Source organism: Motacilla alba, chromosome 1 (assembly GCF_015832195.1).
Source record: "Motacilla alba alba isolate MOTALB_02 chromosome 1, Motacilla_alba_V1.0_pri, whole genome shotgun sequence".
Lineage (NCBI taxonomy): Eukaryota > Metazoa > Chordata > Aves > Passeriformes > Motacillidae > Motacilla > Motacilla alba.
The window spans coordinates 90,436,222-90,455,938 of NC_052016.1; the positions used below are offsets into that span (position 1 = coordinate 90,436,222).

The window sequence follows — 19,717 nt, forward strand, 5'->3', positions numbered from 1 at the left end:
GCTGCTAGTTTTCATCTCACCTTCATCATTTGCTTTCCCTATTCCTGCATGAAGTTGCAGGATGAATCTTGTTTTCTCAGTCCAAACAATCCAACTGCACTATGTGTGAGCCCTGAAGAGGGGCCACGTTGTGAGACTGCTCTGTCCTCGTCCTCTTGAGAGCAATGACCCAGAGGGCATGGGCAAGTTAATCAAGCACACTCCTGCAGGCAGGCAGAAAAAGTCCTCCAGGGGAACTGAGCTTATGGTATCACTCGCAGCTGTTCAGTTCACGGACTAGGATCATGAAAAAAATCAAATCAGGTAATCAGAGCTGGCTTCCAGTACACAGAACCTAAGGCAGGTGGTTGGGCCAGTATCTGCCAGCATGAGAGAGAGGTGGGAGGTGCCAAAGCCCTACATCCCTCTAGTGCCAAATCTGATATTTCTCTCAGCAGTAGCAAAAATAGCTCATCAGTGCATCAGCTTAATTCAAGCAGTTTGTTTGACCTAGATGTCATTTTTATTGCCCAGGTCCTCAGCCCTAGGTTTGGGTTCCAAAGTAGTAAAAACAGAGATTTTGTTTGGCTCATTTTTGTTTGACCTCAGTATATGAAAAAGAAGACAAGACTGGTGGGAGGGATAATCACTTGTGGTACCAACATACAAGGTGTAAGGAAACGGTGAGTGAAAATGTGGTGTTGTTGCTTGAGAATTAGACCTTGTTTTAGATGTAGTGTCTCAAAATCAAAATAATTTTAATCCAAAAGGTATTTTAGATATCTTTCCTTTGTTTCTAGTCTTCCTCTATCCCTTCCCTCCTAACAATGAACTACCTTAGGAGCTGAGAAGCCCAGTGTATTTTACCTGTGTAAAAAGCAGAAAGGGACAAATTTGTATCCATAAGGACAGATAAGACACATTTTTTGGAAGAAAAATGTGGTTTTAACCCAAAGGGGGACATGTGGGAGTTGACATGTCCTGAGGAACCAGAGGATTTTGGACCTTTGCCTTTGTTTATCTCACTGACTTTTGCAATGCTGACTGTGGAAACCATGAGTGATATTAGCTTTCCATTAACTATCACCTATGACCTAGTTTAGTATTTGACGTTTGTGTTGCTTGTTACTTTAGTTCCACGAATTAATGACTCCCTGGAGGAACTTGATCAAAGCAGGGACCAGACAGTTAACATAATGCTGTATGTATGTCAGGGAGTTGTGCTGGGGTTTCCAAGAATTACTGAGATTTGAATGGGTATTTTTGGGACACGCAGACTTTGATGATGTGACCAAGCTGAAAAAGGTCTCATTGGACAAACAGTTCTGCTGGGACTGTGAACATTTTAGGTAGGGATCTAAGAGGAATGAAAACAAGCCTTATAAAAAATCATGGCAGCACTTCTGGGTGTATTCCCAGACATCCATACGTAGTATCAGGCATGGCAGACAAACTCCTACTTTTGAGAAATTTGAAGCAAAATGAAGCTCAGGGGTCTCGGGCAGCACAGTGTGTGTGCCCAGGGCACTTCACATGCACCATGACTGACTTATCATCTGCCCAAGAGAGCCTCTTGGGGCTATAAGAAGGTTACTGTACATTTCCTGATGCCTCATCAATGTCTGTCAGTTTCTGAAGGGATGGTGCCAAGACAGAGCCAGGCTGTTCTTGGGGTGACAAGCGATAGGACAAGAGGCAATGGGCAGAAACTGATGCACAGAAAATGCCACCTGAATATGAGGAATAACTTTACAGTGCATGTGACTGCACACTGGAACAGATGGTCCAGAGAGGGTGTTGAATCTCTCTCACTAGAGACATTCAAGAACTACCTGAACACAATCCTGTGCCATGTGCTCTGGAATGAGCCTGCCTGAGCAGGGAGTTTGGACCAGATGACCCAATGCAGTCCCTTCCAGCCTCACCTGCTCTGTGCCTCTGTGATTGATTCTGTGATACTACGTGGTCACACCTCTGCACAGCTGCCTCGTCCTGGTTTGCATCAGGGCTATGGTCTCCTCTGATTGATACAGCTGTGAGAAGATAAAGCCGGAAAAGAGATGCTCTTATTCTATTTTTTTTTTTCATTGTATGAAGAAGGTCCTGCACTTCTGATTTGTTTGTAGCTATAGATAAGCCATTTTTTATTTCCTGTTGTCATTTCCTCTACTTCTCTCCAGCATCTGGTATAAAGTGATCAAATAGTAAATCCAGAGATTATGATTACTCATCTCTTCACAGTGTGTTGTGTCATTCCAACCATGAGACTCTTCTTTCAAGCATATTCGATGATCTTCATACTAGGCAACATGGTGGCTTCTCAGTCACAATCATCTGGTAAGTTCAAATCCCCATATATTTATTTAGAAATTAATATATCAGCTAGTAATATTTCTGTGTATATTTTGCCTCATGTGTTACAATATTCGGTGTTTTTTAATTAGAAGATTGAACCGAATAAAAATTAATATCCAGCAGAAATGAAAATGGTCTTCTAAAAAACAAAATATAAGAGATTTCTACGAAAGTTTTCTAACAGAGTAGATTGCAGCCAAAAAAAGACTAGTCTTCAATGAACAAAGAAGGATAAAACACATTCAAGGTAAGACTTCTGCATTTAGTACTCTGAAAGAATGAACACTATGGGAAAAGATCAACAATACTTTGTTTCTGAGAAAGCATCAAGATAAAAATACTATTACTCAGCAAAATTATTAAAGACCAGTTGTTTGGCTGCGTAAGAACATGTCTGTCTAAGGAATTTGTCTGCAATTGCCATTACTTATAGCTTGTCAAAGATAAATGCATTATTATAGAAATCAAACATAAAGCTCAACACCTACATCAAAAATCTAATCTTCACTCCAGTTAATTTCCCACAAGTTCCCTGTCATTCATTTTGTAAGGAAAAAGAAACTCGTTAAAGTTTTGCTCTCATGCTATCAATCTGTAAGTTACCTCTCTGTTCTGCCATACATATGGTAAATACCATTTTTGGCAATGCTGCACCACCTGATTCCCCAGGGTTAATTGTTGCTGTGAGTCACTGGCTGTCCTGTGAGGGAAGGTGACTTCTCTGCCCTGAGATGGCAATCACCTATAGCCATGCAGGGCTGATGGCATGCCTTTGTGGAACAAAATTTGAAAATTAGAGCTGTGGTGCCTATTTCATGCAGTGTTGTGATGCCTGGCAATGGTAAGCAATCTTCTAGGAAAAACTCCAAAGCACTCAGTTTGTTGGATTCTAAGAATTATGCTATAAGAATTATACCTCATCTCAAAATATCTATAAAAAACTTTCACTCGCTGGCTTTTTTCCTCTTCTTGAAAAGATGTTTGCTGTTAATTCTCTGTTCTATGTGCTCAGTTCAGCAGCCTTGTGCACAAATGGCACTTTCGCCTACATTTGTTCCTGTCAAAAAAATAAAACTGTCCTTCATCAACCAGTAGTATTAAGGGTGACTAAAGACTATAGGTTCAGATCTGGGTCTTGTTCTCCAGCAGTTTCTGTACAGCGTACTGCATGCAATATGTGGAAGTTCAACATGTGGTTACTTATCAGGTTTCATCAGTGTAAGGAAATCAAAAGTGGTTTTTCTTCTTTGTTATGCATCAATGAGGTTGCAACTGTTCCAGTACATGCATGTTTCATTCTGTTATCTTTGAAGATTGATATTCTGCCTCTCCCTTTCTTTTTTTAAATTTGTTCCATGACATTTAGCCTTTTTACTTGTTCCCTTTCAGCAGTATCTTTTCTCAGTAATAAACTTTGAAAAATAGAAAGGAGGTGGAATGTACTTGCTCATATTCTTTCTCATGGTTGTATTTGCATAATTTTTTGCTCAAGGAAATGTTGGGGTTTTTTCCCCTGTAGAACTACTTTCTCCACACACCATAGTGGTATTTTCCATGCTTTTCTGTCATGAGAAGAATTAGGCGGCCAGCAGGGCCTGTGATGTTCAAGTCTTGTGTGGCACCTTACCAGTCCCTGTCTGGTTCTATGGAAGGTGTAGGCTTGGATAATTGTCTCTGAAGCTCTTGCTCCAGGAAGCTCTGAAGCTCTTGCTGCTGCAGCGCTGCAGCATGCTGCATACCTAGGTAGACCAGCAGGTCATCCTCAGACAGGAAGTTGTGCCACCTCTTATAGCCCAGGGACTGCCTGTTCATAACAGTTTTGACCTTTTCATCTATGCATTATTGTAATAGAAAGAATAATTATGGATGAGTTGCTTTGGTGTATTGTATGCCTCCAGGATCACAATTAGAAGAAGGCTTGAAATATTTGAAATTACTGTGGGAGAGCTGACATATCAGCTGAGAATGATCTATGATGTCACAGCTGAATTCAAAAAAATTCCATCATAAATAAAGGGAGAGAAATGGTCTCCTCTATTCTCTTTCCCTGTCCACTAACAGAAGATACAAATGATTCTGCCTGCAGAAGTACATAGGTGTATACTTGCTTAAAACCCAACACCTTTTCAGTTAATGGCAAGGGAAACATCATCAAAAAGAAAAAAATATATTTCAGATAAGCTGTATATATCCTCAGAGGATTTGATGCCAATTTACACTAAACTTTAAAGAAACTCACTTAGGTTATGCATGCCTTCATGTTGAAATTTAAATTATGCAAAATATACATGTTATAATTTGAAAAGATACATCCAAATACCTACTGTACATTTACAAAAAGTACAACTCATACCGCTTTCAAAAAGGCTTCACAACTCATGAAATTAGGAAGCACAGAAGAAAATTTCTCCAAATAGAGCTCTGAAAACAAAGTCTTCAATGATAAAAGAGTGGCAAGATTCTGTCCTACATACCTACTTAATTATGTTGAAACTGATTTCTTATGAATTTTTTTTAAATTGGAGCTCAGGAAAGAATATGTATATATCACCAGATGGTTTACTATAATTTCTATTCCATTTCAATTAACTTTCTATTTCTTGTTAAAGAATTTAATAAGGTATTGCCTTCCTTTTTAGTACACAAATAACTGCAGTTGTTGGAGTTTATACTTTTATTTTAAAATCCCAGCATTTTAATTCATAATATGTAGGGATATTTTGCAGAAAAAGGTTCTGATTTAGATATATTTATTTATGTTGTTAAGTTGATACAATCTGACCAATCCTGCTGAAGTCAACTACTCAGACTTAGGTCCATGAATAAATCACTGCAGGACTGGAGTCAAACTGATATTCTTTGCCATACAAAAAAATGTTCATCGCCAAACCCAAGATTTAGTCTTCACCTCTGAATTACAGCCTCTAATAAGTAGTGCAGAGTAATAATACATTTGAAAAAAATAGAGAATAAAGAGTGTTGTTTAAGGTTCAGAATTAATTGTGTCCTTTTTTTGCCTTCCAACAGGCTAGTCATAACAGATAGTTTGTTTTTAGTTAGTGTCCACTTTGTATTGTGTGGAAATGCCATGGGATTCCTCTGGTTTCCTCACTAGTATCCATCTCTAGAGCCAGCAATACCTCAACTAATTCACTGAGAGTATGAAGAGATCAAACCCTCTCTTGAAAGAATGCTATGGGATTCAGGGCTTTAATGCTGGTGTCCTTTTCACATTGGTATTGAGGGAAAATGTGGCACCCTGAAAAAGGATTTCAACAACTGACCTGCACAGAGGTGGTAGGGTGGCTTAAAACTTTACCAGATCTTTACTTCTCTGCTGGCAGGTTGTAGGATATATAGTCACAGATTCCAGGAGATTCCCAAGCATAGATCACCTATATGAGAGGCAAAATCAGTCTAAATTTTGTCTTCACAGTAATTGTCAGATGTTTTTAAAAAATTTGGATGAGCAATTTCTGTGTGCTCCCTTTCCCTTTCACAATTAATGAACCAGTGCCATCCCTCTTAATTCTAACAATTTCCCCATAAATATAAATTGCAAAAAAAAAAAAAAAAGAAAAAGAAAAAAAGAACTTATTTACACTGCCCAGTAACATAAAATCAATTCAGAAAGAATAAACATTACAATTCTATTTTAGAATTCTAAACTTGGAGGGATAAAACTCATAGCATTGTAGTTCTTTTTCCTTTTTGAGATATTTAAAACAAGCTTTTATTCTCCTCACCCCTTTTTCCCTCTTCCTTTTTTTTTTTCTGTACCTGCACAGCCCTTGTGACCAAATTGACTGAACACCTCAGATCAATTGTGATGGAAAGAGACTTTCCATAACGGGCGTGTAGTGACAGGACAAGGGGTGATGGCCTTAAAATGAAAGAGACTAGATTTAGGTTAGATGATAGGAAAACTTTCTTTACTGTGAGGCTTGTGAGGCACTGAAACAGGTTGCACAGAGAAGCTGTGGAGTCCCATGTCTGGAATTGTTCAAGGCCAGGTTGGATGGGGCTCTGAGCAGCCTGGTCTAGTGGAAGATTCAAAAACATACCCTACAAAGAACATTTTGCTTTCTGTCCTTCTGCCCAAATATTGTACACATAGAAACAGCATCAGAAATTATTTTTGAAATTAATTACTCTTGAAAATAAGTAATTAAGAAAGCAAGTAATCTTCCAATTCTTATTTTCATGATTGAAGCACGATCATTAGCAGTTCTTTCTCAAAGTAAAAATACAGGTAATCAGACTAATTATCTAAAAGTAGAAAGTATATATTTTGTAACTTCTAAGGGAAATGGAATAGATTCATTATATAGTCATAAAAATTACCTCAGGACATTACAATATTCTCTATTCTAACATGTATAGGTTTTTTTTATTATGTCAATTTTATTTAAGGACAGAGAACATACACTTAATACGCATTAAATATACATTAAACTAGTTTTATAGAAAATCTAAGTCCAAAAAGTAAAGGATTTCAGTTACATTACATACTGCACAGCACAACCATGCTAAAGTAGTCCATTAAAATTAAAATGTGTTTGTACAATCACAGACCAAGAATCCACTGTTAGGCACTTTGCCTGCATATTTCTTAGTGGCTTTAGTAAAAGACAAAATCATCTCTTAGACCTACAGCTGGAAATTACAAAGAGCTTGAAGTATTATAAAAAATGAGCTATGTAGGTATTTTGTTGCAAGAGAGGCTCCACTTTATTACACCCTTTAAGGTTTTTCACTTCTGGTTTTGCCTCATGCAAGTAAACACGATTTTCTGTTTGAGAAAACAAACAAAACAAGCTTGCAGGCAGTAGGCAAAAGATGGAGGCAGTAGTTTCAAGTCCTTTTGTTGAATAAGAGCAGATTCTTTTTTCTACAGCTCTGTGAGTCACATAGAGGAAACCTGAAGGTACATCTACCCAGTATGTCCTGCATTTTTGTCATAACTATATTGGATGGTTTTGACAAGACTATGTGTTACAACACAAATACACCTTAAGCAAAAATGTTATAACTCTAACTAGAGTATTCATAAAGCACCTAGACACAGATAAAGGCATGAAAATGAAAATAGGCAAAATGCTTACTTGAACCCATGTCTCACATTCTTCATGTTGATTACACAGCAAAAGATAGCAACCATGAGAACAGTTATTCTTGATTCCCGTGAAATAATCAGAATGACTGGATATGATGAAAAGCTCATAAGACATATTTTAAAGTTTTAAACCCCTTCAAAAGTCCAGAGGAGCATAAAATGTACACAGCAATCAAAGCTAAAATCCTATATTTTCCTTCTATATCGGAATATTCTAGCAAATAATTTTAGTAGTAGACACTTCACAGCTGGAAAGAGAAGTCTGAAAATTTTACCTTCAAGTGGTTTCTTGATGATACGTTTTCCTCCTCTCTATTCATTCAAGTAAACACAATTTCGCATTTTATAGAATGCAAAAGAAATAATTTTTGTTATAGAATGGATTTCTAATCCTTCTGCCTTCTTAATTTCTCCATTTCTTCAATGTCAGGTTTATCTTCAGTGTCTGATTGTGGAATCCTGTGTCCCTACCAAGAGCAGTGGCAAGGAGATGATTGGAGAGGAAATAATACCTACGTGCAGTCAGGGGACATTAAATGACTGTGCTTGTATTTAACGTGGAACGGGCCATAGATCAAACATGCAATACATCTACTTGTGCTGATCTGCTCACTGTTCCTGTGGGTCTTGACTGGTCTGCATTCTAGTTTTAGTTCCTGGTTTCTTGCAGCAAACATCTGACAGTTTACACAGATGTTCCCCACAGTGTTAGTTCCCAGATTTCTCCAGCAGGTATTTTGGGGAAAGTTATCCTCAAGGTATACACCTCATGCAATGCATGAACGTGGCCCAGTCTACCCTTTTGGGTCCCAGGACCATGTGGCCAAGTCTCTCTCTCGTGTCACTGTACATGCCTTCATTTCATTATTTGAAATTCCAATTTCAACTTCTCTAAGTTATTTTACTCTCTTTCCTTGTATTTTGGATGTTCTTTTTTCTTCTCTTTTTATGATCATCTGAGCCTATTGCACACATATCTTAGAAATACTGATTGCCTACTAACATCAAGGGACGCTTTTCATACTCACTCCTGAAATCATATTCTCTATAAATGTCCTAAGCAGGTGGGGAAGATGCCATCAACACCACAATAATCAACTTCAATAATGAGAAGATGCAGATCACATGGCCAACAAGAGATCTTTTTCCCAATGAGAATGTGTCATTTTTTTACACGTGAGTATTGTCAGTGCCTATTGCTCTCTTGTTAAAGGAGTTACTTAAGGAGAATGAAATATCCAAGTCCATTTGAGTCTTCTATGAACTAGAAATTCTTTTAACATTTCTTAATATCCAGCATGAAACTTGTTTATATTCACCACTTACAGAAGTGTACAAATCAATAAACCTGGTGAGTAATCAGTCACAATAGACATGATATGAAAGATTTGTCCCTCTTCTGCCATTGTCCCTGTTCTGTGCATTGCTGATGCTAATTACACCATCAAAAATGTTTTTTTCCAAATATGTGTATATATTTTCCTTATTAACTGAAATCATTAATGACTAAGAGAAGTGTAATCTTTTGGTTAAAGACAGTCATAGTGCTTATCTTTTCTTTCTGGATTGTATATGTGGAAGAACTTTTCACAGTACAGTCATGAAAACAGGATCATGAGAGCATCTTTTTGAGCAAGTCATTGCCTTATTAGAAAACAACGGCATGAACAAAACTTGATTATTCCAGACTACATCCAAGCCCAGGGCTGGAAATTAAGTGAAGTTTGGATGATGAAATTCCCTCACACCACTATGAAATTTGTCACTTCAAGAAAAGATGTCACTTTTCAAGAAAAACCATACTCAGACCTTTCTCGGTGTAGCACTTGGAAAAAAGAAAAAAATAAAAGAAAGAGCATTACAAAAATTAATTAACTTGTGATAGTTTTCAAGTTTTCCATTTACCAATACTATTTCATTTACAGATTTGGTGAAGGCACGAACAAAGTTTGGAAGCCATGTACCACCTATTTATTGGATCAAGATTATAATTCTGGATGTCTTTTTAAGACAGAAGGACCTACCCTTAGCATTTCTATCAGGAACAGCAACGGAAGCGATGTGCTTTTTTCTAAAAATCTAAAAGCTGATTTTTACAGTAAGTATGAAAAATCATGACTACTTTGGCAGATTTTCCAGTTCTCTAAGTTTGAGAAGAAATGTCTTATATGGCATATTAAATGTTATTAGTGTGCATGTCAAAACGAAACTACAGTTATTTCATGCTGATTTTTGTTCCTTGCTGTAGTTACATAGGCTTGTGTGCAGCTGCAGTTAAATGAGATAATAGGACAGTCAGACTTGCCCCAAAATACAATTTCAAAATCCAAAGGAAAATACTAAATATATTTATATGGGTGTTCTTTGTCTAGTGCAGACCTGCTGATCAAGAAAATGAATAGTTTTTTTGTCTTATTGCTGACCGTGTGATGATATTTCTCATACTTTCAACCTTCATTCTTTTGCCATTTTTCATGCAATGCCAGGCAGCAGACTGCTTCCTGCCAAAGATGCTGTCACAAAACCGTCATTGGTGCCAACAGAAATTAGCCGAGTGGCTACAGTACAGTCTGGCAGAGTAAAAGGGAAATCCTACTACTATTAGAGAGATGATGTTCCTGTTCCTGATGTTCCTGATGATTTTACTGTCCCCAAATACATATTTAACATCTAGTGTGAGATTAATTTATCAAAGACTTCTGAAATTTTGCATACCTACATAATTCAAAGTGGAGCGATTTTTTTTTTCTAATAGAAATCACACAGAATATATACAATGGAGAATTATAGGAAAAATATATATATATATTCCAAAATTATTAATAATGTTTTAGCAAAAGGGATTAAACTCAAATCTGTCAAGGCATCAAACTTTGACAATGCTTTTATATCTCTTAATTTTACCAATATATGTTAAATTATGGGAAACTGCAGCCTGATCATCAAATTTTCACTATTAAATGCCCACTGATAACAAAATTAATTTCAAAAAGGTTAGGTAACAAAGGACAAATATCAAGGATCAGACTGAAGCCTTTAAATTAGGAAGGCAGAGTTTTCATAATACAAGAAGGCAACTAGAAGGATTGAGAAAGCAGGTAGCACTCCTTTCACCCCTGTATTTCCTGCTGCTGAAGACTTACCTGCTGTGTAGGTCAAACCATGGAGTCTTCAGACCCTCTGGAAACAGTGAGGGGCAGATTCAGTTGTGCATAGAAAGGAACCCAGGGTTTTTATAGATGCCCCACCGCATCACACATAGCCTCCAGCAGCTGCAAAATTCTGTCCTGGATGTTCTATGGTACTGAATTTGTCCCTTCATTTCCCATGAGGAAGTTTGTTTCTTTGTCTGGATTGCAGGAAGTATGAGGAGACCGAAGTCCTTAAGTAGCTTCAATAGGTTCCTGATGTGAGACAGCTACTGCCTTTGAATGTGGTGCCTCAAATGGTGAAAAGTATCATGATCTCAAGCTCCATTTTAATGCTTAATAGAGAGGTCAGCTGCAGAAGCAAAGCCTCCAAGGAGATAGTCCACCTTCTTCTCTTACTACTCAGTCAAATATTGAGCCAAAGGAAGGAAAAAAATTCTTTTATCTGTAAAGTGCATTTTAGGATGCTATAGCAAAATTTGTTTCTCTTCTTCTCAGTAAAGCCTAGTCCACCAGAAAATGTGACCTTCTACTGGGAAGAGGACACTGTTACTGTAAGCTGTAATAAACCAAAGAGAAATGCATGGTGCTTGAGATTTGAGCTTCAGTACAAAAGCAAGTTTGACAAAGAGTGGCAAGTGAGTGGTATATCACATTTTTAATCATTGAAAAGCAGTAGACATCACATTTTTATTCAACACTAGAAGGAGTTGGAAGTAGCATATCCATAGAATATAAAACATGGTTGTTTCCAAATTTTCTCCCATCCTATATTTTCAAATCTATCTGCTAGCAGAAAACATCTAGATTTTTAGAACCCTGGGTTTCTACCATGTCAGAAATAATTTACAAGTTAAAGGAAGTTCCCACCCTAAGAGCTGAGGACAATCTAAGGAAAAGGCATACATTTAGAATAGAGGAGTTTGGAAAGATAGAAGCAGAAAACAGATTAGGGAAAAGAAGAGAGAAAAAAAACTAATGAAATAGTATAAAAAAAAAGAAATTATAGAGGATTCTTATTTATTCTAAAATTATCTGTCAAGTATTTCCAAATATTATTTCACTAACCTAAACCTTTCCATTCGCAAATATAACTTGTAAATATTTTGTGGATTGGAGTGTCTTTGTGTATTGTAAATATGCAAATGTAACATAGTGCACTATACAATGATTGTTATGACCTTCAACTTAATACCATACAACAAGGAATGGATATGAATAGTCAAAAGTCAATCAAGAAACAGAATTCCTGAAAAGGCAGAGAAGGTAACATTTGTTTCTGAGGTTTTGCATTGGCTTATTCCTTGTCCTAGTTATGATCATGACTGAGTACAGCATTTTGAAGCACTGTCTTGAAAACCAGAATTAACAATAATAAACCTTCTATCTCAGTCCAGAACTTCTAAGTGCTGCAGTGTTGGCGAGCAAGGCTTCGATCCAAGGAAGTGCTACTCTTTCCGGGTCAGACTGAGGAGGCTGGTACCATACTGCAATGTAGTCAAATACAGCAGTGACTGGGCAGCTGAAACATTTTGGATGAATGGCACGTTATTAGGTAACAACTAATATAATCTCAGTGCAAAAGAAGAAGGGGTGATTACAAAAAAAGCTGAAGATATGCAGCAAATGAATGTTGCACTATTGCTCTCCATCTTGTATTATCAAAGAAGGTTCATGTGCATGTTTAATTGCACCTGTTTAATTTAACTCTATCCACTTTGCTCCTCATGGCCCCTGAAGCTCCCAATGAATGTCATAATCAGTAAAGTGAAGAGTGTTATTATTTGTGTTATGATAGCATTGAGGATCCCCCAGTGGCAGTGATGTAATGCATGAGGGCTCTGTGGGTGTGGGTGTTGAAGGGGGGTGCCCGTATATGATATTTGGACATCAAATATAAACTCTAAGAAAATCCCTGATGTCCAATTTTTGAATGCAGTTTGTTTTGCAAGTACATCCAGCTGAACTACAGCACCGCAGGTCACAGAAGTCTGATGCTCAAGGGTGCTGCATTGATCAAAACAAGGAGGATGGGGAAAAAGAGATTGTGAAGGGAAGCAAAGCCAGTACCAGCACTGCTTTCCTACCAGACAGTTGCATTTTATGGAGGGTGACTGACATTAATTTGATTGTCAATGTAAACAGTATTCCTACTGCTTTTCAAAAACAAATCCCAGATTTTCTGTAGGAAAAAAAAAGACTATACACCATACAAACACATTTATGTTACCTAAGCACAAACTGCCACTCACTAGACTTTATCAGAATTATGAAGCCCTCAATTGTTCAGAGCAACAAGATCTGATGCAATGGGCTCTTAGCTCTCTTGAAGACAACCTAGCTGGGATGAAATCCTGGACCATAGGTAGCCTGTACACTCATGGCCACAGCGCTGACCTACAGAGAAGACTCTTCCACTATGCAAATTGTGAGCCTGCAAGCATGTCCTCAGGTGTGGCTGGCAAATGCCCTTAGGAAATAAGGACAGAGTTTTCCTCTGCACCTCTGAGAGCAGACAACTTATTAGCCTTACCTGAACCATTTGAGCAGAGTCTGTCAGCAGGTGCCTGCAAGGAAGGACATCACAGAGGAGACAGTCTAAGTGGTTAAGAGATTCCATGTGCCCCTGCATCAGAAGTGACATTGACACAGCTCCTTCACTGGGGCAAGTAGTTTTCTTCAGGACTTTAATGAGTTATTGACTCCAAATCTATAATCAGACGAAGCCATGAAGCTTCAAGAAATTTCATAAACTCTGAAGACCTCACTTAGCTGGGGGTCACAATTTTATTTGTGGTTTCCTGGCAGCTAAACAGAGCAGGGAGGTGGAACAAGCTGTACAGTTGCTTCTGTATGAATAATCATCCAGGGTTTTGGCATTTCTGTGGAGACTAGAAGGCCAGGAGTAGAAGGCAGAGGTTTGAGGTGGCATTACAAAAGCTGCAGGAAGAACACTGAGAATGTAGAAAAATGCACAAATTCATTAGTTTTATATACTGGCATGTTAGGTGTTAGTCTGCCACTACTTACTTTCTGGGTATCAACTCCTGTGATTTTCTGGCTCCTTGTTTGCTGGGATTGTTTATTTGGTTTTTTTTTTTTGTTGGGAGATAAGACATTTGGGCCACATGTAAACTTGCATTTGTGGCTTTAGTGATTGTAAGTAGGTTTATGTAATACAGATCTTAGCACAAAGTTGCTTTATCATTGTTAATGCAACGTGATGAAGGTGAGTAGAAATATTTGATTCATTTATAATGCATCTGCCTATAAGCCCCCTCTGTTGTCCTGTACCAGGTCAATTTAGATAAATAAAAGAAGAATTTAGTTTTGTTGCAAGGTTTGGGGAAGCCAAGATTTTCTTTTCAGTCTCATTTGAACAATAAAACTTGTCTTATTTGTCCTTAAAAACTTCTGGGTTTATTTTTTTTCTTTTTAAAGAAAAGTCAATATTTTATCATGATTAGGAACATCTACAGTTAAAGCAAAAATTTTTTTTGACATATTCTTTTTGTGATTATTCTTAGATTCTTGTGATGATGATAGAACTCCTCAGTCAAAGACAGTAATTGTTTTAAGTTGTTCGCTGGCAGTACTCTTAATGATGCTTATTCTCCTGATTCTTCTGTGTAAATGGCAGAGGTAAATATAGTTTTATTGGTTGCTACTAAATAGCCATGTCACAAAAATAGAGCTGTCATTCTGGATGAAGCCTCTTGTGATGAAAATTCTTGTCAGGCAAATGGAGTCATGGTGAAGATGTAGAAGTCAGTTGCTTAATCACTGTTTGAGGAATAACATATCCTGGCCTTCTAAACACCCAAGGCCTTTATTTGCAAAACTGGAACAATTCTGGTAAAAGACATTGTTTCAGGATAAAATTCTGTCTCTTCCACTTAATTTCTTCTCTTTTTAAGAAATTTAGATAAATTCTGAGAAGCCAATTTTTCTAGCTACTTCTTCTGAAAGGACATTCTTTTGTTCAACCTTCATCAATCAATCAAAATGTCTCTTTGCATTAGGAAAAAGTAAGCTTGAGTGCATTTAACTTTAATAAGACTATATCAATATTTAGATTGGCAGTCGAATAATGCTGTTCATGTTCACAATTTACAATTTAAAAAAACCCCAAACAACTACCAAACAACAAGCAAACCCACAAAGGCCCCAGATTTTGGCTTTTTTTGGTGGAAAAAAGTGCCAGAATTGACATATTTTCAGAGATGAAAGTATTTATGACTCTAATTACCCTTTTACTTCATAAATTGAGTTTTTTCTCCTGAACTTCTATGGTTCACATTTACGTTTGTGTTCACTAACTCAGCCAATACAACTGGTTGCTACACCATCTTCCCTGTCTAGGGGAAGCTAACCAGAGGATGCAAGCTCTGACTACTGCATCAAGCAGAATGGCACATGCTGAATAACTGGAAGTTTGTGTAAAGTCTGGATTTTGCTAGACTTGGATTGGGTTGAAAATTTATCAAAAACATCTCTTTGCCTGATGGTGTTATCAGACTGTTATAACTGCTTTTTGACTTTGGAACACATTTAAAAGAAATCAAGAACAGAGTACTGTCATGTAAAATATATTTGTGGGTACAGAACTGTGCTGAAGGAGATTTTTGTATTAATAGATGTGCAATAACAAAACATTGATTTGCATTCTTTTTTTCCTTTTTGCAGGGTTCAGATGTCAGTCCTGCCTGCTATACCAGACCCAAAATACCCATTTGCAGATCTCTTTAATGATCATAATGGAAACTTGCAGGTAAAAATCACCTTAGCTGAGCTGCAAACTCCAAAACGTTGAGAATAATTTGAAGGAAGCTACTGATTCTTGCTCTGCAAAGACATTACTACAAGCAGTCTCTGACCCAAGATAAAAGCCCCAAACCCCTCCCTCTTGTGCAGCATCACCAAGAGGATCCATGGAGCAAATGCTCATAAAATCAGTGCAGTGCTGCTTTGGGACTGTGAAAAGACACTTGCTATAGAGACAGAGAAACTGCTGGAGAAGAATTTCAGGGTGTTGAGAGGCACAATATCCACAGAAATGACATTGTGGTCTCTGCATCCTTCCCTGCACATGATAGGTCAGGGAGCTTGATCTTGTGCTTTATGTTTGTGAAGTGCTGAACATGTGAGTGCTGGCACAGTGATGGCACCCACACCTTTGGAGGTGTCAGTCACAGCAGGGAATAGCCACACTTAGCCATAGAGATCCATGCTCACAAAACCTTTAGACAGGGAATATCTATCAAATGAATGGCTACAGTTTTTGCTTTTGTTTTCTTACTGCTTCTTATGAGTCCCTGACATCACATATGTGGTGTAGTTTTCTGTGTTAGTAGTTCTAGTGTTTACCTAATTGCTAGTAAGTTTTCTTTAAAGGGGAAACAGGTTAAATATTTATGTTTTGAAATCCAATGGAATATCAAAAATCAGTAATAATTTTTCAGTGACAAGCTGAAAACCTTTTATATAAAAGATAGCTTTATACTCAAAGTGAATAAAAAAGATACAAATTCAAATTAGTACTGAAGGATTAATACAGATATGCTATGTAGCCTAAATCTTCATCTGAATTTAGTCTTAATTTAGATTAAGTCGGTGCTTGGGTCAAAGAAAGCATGAGTCTATCAAAGATGGAGAACCAGATGTTTTACACATCCAAGGTTTTCTAAGGGCCCCAATTAAATACAAAAATGTATTTTATGTGGTCTCAAGAATAAGTAGGAGTTTGTATGCAGTTCTGGAATCCTATCTGCTTCCCTGCCATTCTGTCTTTCTTCTGTCCTGTTATTTTATGTCCTGCTTCTCTACATTGCTTCAGTTTCATCTTCTCCATTGTGGCTTATCCTGGAAAGATGCCAATATGAAAGGAAAGTTGGTAATTGGTATCTGTACAACCAGGTTTCTTTTGACAGATAACTCATCTCTGCTGACATTAACATTTTAATTTTTCTAGGAATGGCTAGACAAAAATGACCACATGGTGTTGCAAACCAAGATGGAATATGAGGACCCAGAATCCATCACTGAGGCAGAAAGCCAGCAAGAAGATGGGAAGAACAGTGACAAACAGGGACCTTTGGAAAAAATCTTCACTTTTTCAGGAGCAACTGAAAATAATGACAGCAAAGCAGCTGAGATTGCCTGCCTGATACCAGCACCCAACACTACAGCTCCTTTTGCTGGCTTCCATATTTTAATGAATGATGACATGTATGTGATGTTATAAAAGCTACAGAAGGTGTTAGGAAATTCCATAAAAATCATGATGAGTTTGGGAGAGTGACTGAATAGGAAAAGGTCATCATGATAAGATTCACATCAAGAAAGACATTGGGCTGTGTTTTTAGAGCTGTACTTTCCCATCAGCTACGATCTCTTGGGCAGACTCAAGTGTTTGAAACAAACTCCTGATAATTTATAGAGTCAGGATTTGTTCTTCTAATTGGGGTTTATCCCTAAGGCCCATTTTCCTGCTAGGGACAGCGGGGCACAGGAGCTCCCCCATAATAAATGTCAGCAGAGCTGAGATTTAGTCCTTCTGCTTATGGAGTGTGTAGAGCAGGGCAAAGAACACCATTGTTCTTCCTAAATGAAAAGAGAAAATAAAGAGGATTTGCTGTCTCGTGTAAAGAGACTTTCGTTGCCTAACTTTGCATTTCATGGCATGCCTTAAAGATTTTACAGAGAAGGAATAAGGCCCACTTCTAGGAAGAGAAGAGCAAGGATCTTCAGTACTGAATCACATTTTAGCCTGCAGATACTTCTGTGTAGGCAGCTTCCTCCAGAACCGCAGGGCTTCAAGTGTTCTCTCAGAAGGTCGTGTCCTCTGTGTCTTAAAGTTTTTGAATAGTCAGCATTATACAGCCTTTATTTTAGAAAGCTGAAGTTCATTTTGAACAGCATTTATATTTAACTGAATTTCATTTATTTCAAACTGGGGTTTAGTGCAGTCAGCAGCTGTAGACACAGATTAGGACTTCTTATTCATATTGCATATACTACTCTCTTGTTTTTCTTTAGAAAATAGGGAGTTTGGGGCTTTTTTAACAAGTTTAAAAATAAGTTTAGAACAAGCATTTAAAGTTTTCAAAACATACCATCTTTTAAAGTACGTTTAATTTCAAATTTAAAATTCAATATACTCAGCAATCAGACTTGACAAAAAAAATCTTGACGATTCTGAGTTTCTGCATATCACTTATGTTACATGCTATTTGAAAGCAAATCTAGTGACAAAATTTAGGTGTTAAAGTGCCTATCATCTTGGTAAGCAGATATAGTGTGATTATATGCTGAATTAGCTGCAGTTATTCACCTGCATATCAGTCAGTCATTAAATGGCTTTATCAGTTGACTAAGCCTTGCCAATCACATACTGTCATTATGCAAACAGTCTAATTTAGTGTGCAAATTGGAAATTGCACATTTCAGAAAATTACTGCGATTAGTAAAATATTTTAATTCAGTGCTTTAAACACTTCAATTCCAGATCTTTTCAAGAATAGTAAATAGTAATATGGATCATTAAGTATCAAGGTCTTTGTCTAGTTGTTCCAGTTTGTTTTACAAAGAAAAATATTGACATTTTCTGGCCAGTGAGTGGGAAACTTAATTGGAAGGACAGTTCAGTTCAGCCACATTCCTCAAGCTTTTTTTTAACATTGTCAGAGATTTGACTGTTCACTAACAAGACTAACATGCTAGCAAAGGATTTCCCATAATCCTGAAAAAAATTTTGCCTTGTATGCAAGTTTGGGAGGTGCTTTTTGTACACTGCCCACTTCTGGAAATTTTTGTGAAAGGTAACCATGAAAAGTTTCAATAGCACTGTAAGAATGCATTGAACTTTAAGCAAATTCAAGCTCTGTAAAATTTGATGAGCAAAAACTATCTCAGCTCAGTTCTTTGTGCATGATATAAATTGCCATTCTTGCATTAGAACCAAAGAAGTTATAGTGAATTACAAGAGACAAGAACATGCTCCAGTAATGACTCTATGAATCAAGAGGAAAGTAAAGCATAGAATATATTTAGTTGTTTCCCCTTCAGCCCACATCATATGATTGCCTGCAAAGCTAGCTACTTCAATTAAACCACTTTCTGTTGTGGAACTACTTTTCTGTCTGGATTCAAAATGTCTTAGTACATTTTCCTGAAATTTTACTCTGCAAAAAAAATAGAGACTATCATGTTGAATTGTTCTGTTTCAGCAGCTGTCCTGAAATGTTATAATCATGTAAGTTTTTAGAACAAACTGTATCTCGTATTGCATTTTATAGATTGAGAGGGGTTTTTTTGTGCATGTATGCAACCACATTGTATACAACAATTTTTATTAGAAATAAAACAAATAAAACACCCACATACCTCAAATATTAATTTAAAAAATTATGCCCAAGAAGGAAATAAAACATAGGGAATTATTTGCATTCAACAAACGCTCCCTTCCCCCATCCCTTAAAAAAAAAAAAGGCTTCCAATCCTTAGAAACTTTAAAAGAATGTCGACAGAGTCATGAAATACACAATTTAAGGAACAGGAAAGGTCTTGCCCCAGGTACTGATGATTATTCTATCAAACACAGTAGAAGAAGATTAACCATGGTCACTGTTTAGGGGGTATTGGAGGATTCCCTAATCACCCCTTGCCATCTGCCATTTTCCACCATTTTGCAATCACATTTTCTCCTCTCCTCTCCTCTCCTCTCCTCTCCTCTCCTCTTCCCATTCCTCTCCTCTCCTCTCCTCTCCTCTCCTCTCCTCTCCTCTCCTCTCCTCTCCTCTCCTCTCCTCTCCTCTCCTCTCCTCTCCCTTCCCATTTCCTGGATGGTCACAGAAATATGCATTCCGTCTCTCAGAGCAGACTTCCACAAATTAGCAAATTAAACAGCCAGATAGGAAAAGGCCTGTTCAGTTCCCCACAGTGAAAAGAAGGATGCACAGTACCGTTCACGTCTTCATTCTTATTTGTTCAAAACTTGTCATGTTCTTCAAAGGCAGGAGTCCCTCAGATGCTTTATCTTGTTCCCTCATTATATCCCAAAGGAAGGGAATGGGTTCATGTGCTAGTCCAGACTAATTGAACAGCATTTCCTCAGAAA

At 37.4% G+C, this 19,717-nt stretch overlaps 1 protein-coding gene across 8 annotated transcripts; it reads left to right on the forward strand.

The window, feature by feature from the left end:
* Window positions 1-243: 243 nt before the first annotated feature.
* Window positions 244-18,901, forward strand: CRLF2 (cytokine receptor like factor 2). 8 transcript variants are annotated; one of them, XM_038139010.1, is made up of 10 exons: window positions 252-303; window positions 514-662; window positions 2,221-2,316; window positions 8,512-8,626; window positions 9,376-9,548; window positions 11,098-11,237; window positions 11,992-12,154; window positions 14,127-14,241; window positions 15,286-15,370; window positions 16,571-18,901. In XM_038139010.1, exons 3-10 carry the CDS (start codon window positions 2,241-2,243, stop codon window positions 16,841-16,843), a joined length of 1,140 nt encoding a protein of 379 aa, XP_037994938.1. In that variant the 5' UTR covers window positions 252-303; window positions 514-662; window positions 2,221-2,240; the 3' UTR covers window positions 16,844-18,901. The 8 variants fall into 8 exon arrangements, with proteins under 8 accessions (XP_037994921.1, XP_037994938.1, XP_037994929.1 ...); XM_038138993.1 differs by lacking the exon at window positions 514-662 and having other exon boundaries at window positions 244-303; XM_038139001.1 differs by lacking the exon at window positions 252-303 and having other exon boundaries at window positions 318-662.
* Window positions 18,902-19,717: the final 816 nt, after the last annotated feature.